At 35.3% G+C, this 6,292-nt stretch overlaps 1 protein-coding gene across 1 annotated transcript; it reads left to right on the top strand.

Moving 5' to 3' along the window:
* Positions 1-275: 275 nt before the first annotated feature.
* Positions 276-4,785, top strand: LOC132315681 (lysine histidine transporter 1-like). Its single transcript, XM_059814024.1, has 8 exons — positions 276-430; positions 1,510-1,667; positions 2,084-2,467; positions 2,852-3,245; positions 3,333-3,438; positions 3,525-3,616; positions 4,041-4,109; positions 4,439-4,785. Exons 1-8 carry the CDS (start codon positions 383-385, stop codon positions 4,535-4,537), a joined length of 1,350 nt encoding a protein of 449 aa, XP_059670007.1. The 5' UTR covers positions 276-382; the 3' UTR covers positions 4,538-4,785.
* Positions 4,786-6,292: the final 1,507 nt, after the last annotated feature.

Below are 6,292 nucleotides of genomic sequence, written 5' to 3'. Positions count from 1 at the left end.
AGAATTTGAATTTTCTACTTTAAAACGTAAATACTCCGTACAGATAGAAGCATGTGCATATTATAATATCTGTGGACTTTTCTTCAAAGATTGCAGAATATAAGCAACCTGTGACACTGTGTTTTAGTCGTTGTTTGCTTCTCTTTTTGAACAAGGTCATTGTCTCCATTAAAGACTTCATAAAATTAAAAAAACAAAGTCACCTTCAATCTCTTTCTCTATCTACAAACACACACACTAAACACACAGTGAAGAGGAGAAAAAAGTTCCCTTTAAATAGATGAACAAGTCTCATCATTTATTGAGTTCACGTTCTCTCTGCCTATTTGGTCCCCTGTTTTGTTTTCCCCTGTTTCTCTCTCGTACTCTGCTCTGAACAGCCATGAAAAGTCATCAAGCTCCAGCTGATCAGAACCATGCCCCTAACACTGTAAGTCTCTCTCTCTCCACTCACGAGTGCAAAACAGATTTTCTCATGTTATGTTTGGTTCTTGAGAATATAGAGGGAAAAAGAAAATCTTGGGTATACCAGAGAAACTATGCAAGAAATTAAAAACATATTTTAGATTAAGTTTTGACTAGTGTACCCTACAAATACAATCAAGTCCTGTCCTCTTTCAATATAGTATATGGCATCCTCGATTCTAAGATGCAAATGAATACACACACACAAACACAAACTCAAAAACACAGTACATGTTTTTTTTATTCAGACTATATAACGAATTTACGATTTGTTTGATCGGAAATTAATATATGGATTCTTGGTAGGTATGGTAGGTAAACTGTGTGTACTACTCTCATCCAAGTGGTTGAATCTATAATCAGTCTCGTATGTTTTGAAAATAATACCATTCCAATAATACAAAAGCTTATACTTGATTCATTGTCAGTGAAAATTTAGTATCACATATGGAAATGAAATTTGAGTGATGTGTTCTACTTGACAGCTTGTTTCCTTTATATTGAATCATTGATGGTGAAATTGTTTTTAATATACACCTTACATCAATTCCAAACAGTAACCACTTCAATTATCAGAGTAGACATGATTTAATTCCATATCTGATATACTGTTACAAGCAGCCAATTGATTGGTTGACAAATCCCAAATTCTACAAAAAAAAAAAATAATAAGCAAAGCTCTACAAGGTTGCCAAAATCACCCTTTGATTTTCAAGATATTTTAATATGGAAACTTGGTACCAAAATTTTATAAAAATAGAATTTTTATTTTTATTTTTGTAAAAAAAAAAAAATTCTGTGACCATTAAAGTGGACTTGATTGGGAGGTTCAGATGTTCTAGTATTTGGTATGATTCACCATTAATAGAATGTCATGCACCCAATTTTATAATATATGGTCTGGTTTACGACAAAAAAGTTAAACTTCTGGTTTAACTGCAGAAAGAAAATTGTGCAATTTGATTATGTTGTTTTCATATATTTTTTTTCTATAGTTATTTTGTAATGAATTTGATGAAAGAATTGTGTTATGGCCAATCACAGGTTGACCGACGGACAGCAAAGGAGAAGGCAATCGACGATTGGCTTCCCATCACTTCTTCAAGGAATGCAAAATGGTGGTACTCGGCTTTCCACAATGTCACTGCCATGGTTGGAGCTGGGGTCCTAGGCCTGCCTTATGCAATGGCAGAGCTCGGATGGTATGCACAAATCCAAAACAATACATTTTGATTCTACATTATTAGTTTTTTTAGTGGCATTTTTCCATTTTCAGTGGAATATCTATTATAAAGCTATATAATTCAATCACCATTCATATAACTAAGTTCATGGCTGTGTTAGTTTGATTTTTAAAATGCAGTGCTATTTTCACTAACTTTTAGACCCTCCTCCCATTTTCTATTTTATTTCTTTGAAGAATTTCAAGTTGTTCTACACGGTGTTTACATCTTTTTTAATAGATTTGTTCTTCAAATTATATGAAAATCAAACATTTCAGCATAAATTTTTATTTTCCCAATAATTTGATTGACTAATTGTACTCTTGTCCGTGGAGAAAATTTTGATGATGTCAGTTTGACCCAAATAAATTTCTTATATGTTTTTCGAATTTCAGGGGTCCTGGTGTGGCTATAATGGTTGTATCATGGATTGTAACGTTATACACTTTATGGCAAATGGTTGAGATGCATGAAATGGTTCCTGGGAAGCGTTTCGACAGATACCATGAACTGGGACAGCAGGCATTTGGCGAAAAACTCGGTCTCTGGATTGTGGTGCCCCAACAGCTGCTTGTTGAAGTCAGTGTGAACATAATCTATATGGTCACCGGGGGACAGTCACTGAAGAAATTCCACGACATAGTGTGTCCTGAATGCAAAAGTATCAAACAAACTTACTTCATAATGATCTTTGCCTCTGTCCATTTCGTGCTCTCCCATCTTCCCAACTTCAATTCCATCTCTGGTGTGTCTTTGGCCGCGGCAGTCATGTCCTTGAGGTACGGTACCATGCTTCTCCTATACCAAGTCATCGCGTTGTTTGCCATTTTGTTTAAATGAGAAAACAAAGGGAAAATACGGGTGTTAGAAATCTTTGAACTATGATCAGGGGCGGAGCCAGGATTGCAATCGGGCTGTGAACTAATGTACAGTATTAGTACTAAATTTTTTTTTTTTTTTTGGAAGCCCTTCAGTAGCTCCGCCCCTGACTATGATTCACATGGTGTAGACACTACTAGCTGCAGCTATCTAATGGCAACTAATGTTAAAATGCTGCAAGACAAGAGCTTCAGAGGAACGAAAAATAATACATTTTTAGCATTTCAAAGCATGTTAAATTGTTTGAAAAGCATAACGTGTTTGATGTTATTGTTGTCATACAGTTACTCTACTATTGCTTGGAGTGCTTCTGTTCACAAGGGTGTGCAAGAAGATGTGCAGTATGGCTACAAAGCTAAGAGCACATCAGGAACAGTTTTTAACTTCTTCGCTGCCTTGGGTGAAGTAGCATTTGCCTATGCCGGACACAACGTGGTCCTGGAGATTCAAGCAACGATCCCTTCCACACCCGAGAAGCCTTCCAAGGGACCGATGTGGAGAGGAGTCCTCGTAGCATACATAGTTGTGGCATTGTGCTACTTCCCTGTGGCATTTATTGGGTACTGGATGTTTGGGAATTCAGTTGAGGACAATATCCTCATCACATTAGAGAGACCAGTATGGCTAATTGCAACAGCTAACATGTTTGTCGTCATTCATGTGATCGGAAGCTATCAGGTTCAAGTCAAAACTTGTTTTCAAACACATTTATTCCATATTTCTTCTCGTCAGTAGTTTGTAATGTTCTTCATTGTGTTAATGTAGATTTATGCAATGCCGGTATTTGATATGATAGAAACTGTGCTGGTAAAGAAATTGAAATTCACGCCAAGTTTCATGCTTCGATTTATTACACGAAATGTATACGTTGGTAAGTGAATTCAATCCCTCTCCAATCACTTCGGCATTATTTACACCAAATATGTGGTTTAAAGTATACATTTTCTTTGCTTGCAGCATTCACAATGTTTCTTGGCATGACCTTTCCTTTCTTCGGAGCTCTTCTTTCATTCTTTGGAGGATTTGTATTTGCCCCAACAACATACTTTGTAAGTTGCTCATTTGTTTCCTTATACTATTAGTTTTCCTTACTCTGATTTACAGATTAAAAATCCTCTTGCACGAAACAGTAGACTTGTCCCCAACGGTTAGTGATGCATGTTATGAAATATCACAACAACATTTTGGTAACTTGCATCACTAACTGGAGGCATGGTTCGTAGTGTCGGTCACGGTCGTGGTGTAACGGATTTGGACAAAGTCAGTGTAAACTGACTGATACGGATCGCGTATCGAATTTGAAAAAAATTCGCGTATCCGATACATCACATATCGAATGATACGGCAAGGCAAACCATGACGGGAGGGTATAGGACACCGTTTTACAGGAGAAGATATTAGTCCCTAATTCACTGGACTACTACTCGTGCATTTCATACAATTTGCTAATCTATTGTTTTTATGCTTCTTCAGCTCCCTTGCGTGATATGGCTTATCATCCATAAACCGAGGAAGTACAGCTTATCTTGGTTTACTAACTGGGTACGTATGTGCAATTTGGAGGCTCTGTTTGGTTGTCATAAGATATTTACGAAGAAAAAAAAAAATAAAATTTAACAAAATAATTTACTCATTAATTTTTGACAAATTATTTTACATATTCTACCCAATGGACTTGATTTCAATCTCGTCGACCTATACCTTTGTGGAACATCAAAAAATAAAATTAAAGAAAATATTTTACCTGAAAAAGAAAAATATATTTTAAGAAAAATATTTTACGTTGTAACAAACGGGCCGAAATGTCGAATATTTGTTATTGTTTATCATTTGCCTTGAATTTAAAACTCATTTGATTTTCATGACTGTAGACCTGCATTGTGCTGGGGGTTATTTTGATGGTTCTAGCACCTATTGGAGGGCTAAGACGGATCATAATTGAAGCCAATACCTATGAATTCTACTCTTAAGCATCATCCTTCGACACCAAGAGAATGTGGTTTTTTACAACTACTCAAAGAAAAATTGAACAAGTTCAAGATGATACTGATGGCGGCATTTGCAATATAGTTGGATGGTTTTCACCTAGTAATCTGTGAAACCTACCTCAATGGTATTTTTTAGAATATACTGTAGAAATAATGTGGGCTTGGAACTGTGAAACGAAAAGATGAAATGATACGAAATGAAATTCGAGTTACACCGTTTTATTAGAAAATGATTGAATACTCTTTGCATTATTTTGTATGATGAGGTTGTTTCTTTAAGCTCAATCTAATTTTATTCTAACAATGTTAGTGCCCACCATGTGCATGAATTTTGCAATACTACTTGGGAATACTACAAGTGCATATGGAAGCATATGCATACTGTATTATTTGTAGGTTTTTCTTTCGAGATGGAAAATATAAAATCGCGGAGAAAATGAATACGTGAGTATTAGAAAATCTTTTTTCTGCAGTTTCATCCTAAATTACACAATCCTTCTCAACAAATGTTGCTTTTACGTTTTGAGCTCACTCCTACTCCATACACACTTTTGTTCAAATTCTCAATACTTGAGATTTAGTTCTGCCGCTCTCGAATTCGCTCTCGCTTCCGCCTTATGTGACTTAAGTTTTATCTAGTAGATGAAGTTAATTACTATTTTTTATTAATGGTGAATTTCATAATTATAATGGTGTTAAACAAGAGAATTTCACACCATTATGGCAATGAAATTTAGCACGAAGGAGGAATCTCAAAAACAAAAACTCAGACAGGTGAATTTTGAGAGACGCATAGGCAAGAGGAGACTTCAAAGTTACACATTTCTTTTTACCTAATACATTTCTTTTCACCTTTTTCGTCCTCTGATGATACTCTTATGTGTTTCACAACAAATGTCTCGTCTTAAGAACCTAACTTTTTAAGCGTGTAGTTTTTTATTATAATGATAGAGAATGAATGTCCAAGGTAGGTTCATATATTTTAATTGCTTTTATAATTTTAAGGGAAGCGGGGTATAATTAAGAATATAAATAAATAAATTCATTGAATTTTTTTTTTTGGTCTTAGTTGGTACTTACACACACATGTATCTTCTGAGATTTGAATCCCTAACCTCTTCTTGGGAAGTAAGAGGCTGATACTGTTATGTCACTGCCCCGTTGGTTGATTAAAATTTGAAGTGACACAATTATTTTGGGACAAACGAAAAAAAAAAAAAAAAAAAAAAAAAATTGAACATTTTTTTATTCAGATGTAAGAAGATTTAGTTACAATGCCTAATAATTGTAATTTGAAAATACAAATTTCACAAAAATTGGAGTACTAATATTCAAAAGTACTAATTATCTGTAACATTCCACGGTAGAAAATATGGACAAGGATCATTTCTTGCGCTGGATAGGTCCTGCACCAAATCCAACCACTCATCACTAGTGGGCCTCACGGTGAGGCCCACTAGTGATGAGTGGTTGGATTTGGTGCAGGACCTATCCAGCGCAAGAGAGAATCCTTGTCCAGAAAATATATATACCGACTGACATCACATGCAACATAATTTTAGCACCTTATTTCATTTAGACCAACTCAAGTCCATGACCGAAATTAGCTAATAGAAAGGAAAGGATTGAGATCATACAATGTTACACAATGTCTCTTCTCCATCTACCAACAGACCTACATCACATAATGACTCCATTGTCTCATGGTCCTGTTCTTTCTAAGCTTCACATCAGCTC

Source organism: Cornus florida, unplaced genomic scaffold (genome assembly GCF_030987335.1).
Source record: "Cornus florida cultivar Cherokee Brave unplaced genomic scaffold, ASM3098733v1 CherokeeBrave_3.0.0_Hap2_Chr07, whole genome shotgun sequence".
Taxonomy (NCBI): Eukaryota; Viridiplantae; Streptophyta; class Magnoliopsida; order Cornales; family Cornaceae; genus Cornus; species Cornus florida.
The sequence above is the reverse complement of the archived record's forward strand: the minus strand, read 5'-3'. Positions and strand labels throughout refer to the sequence as shown.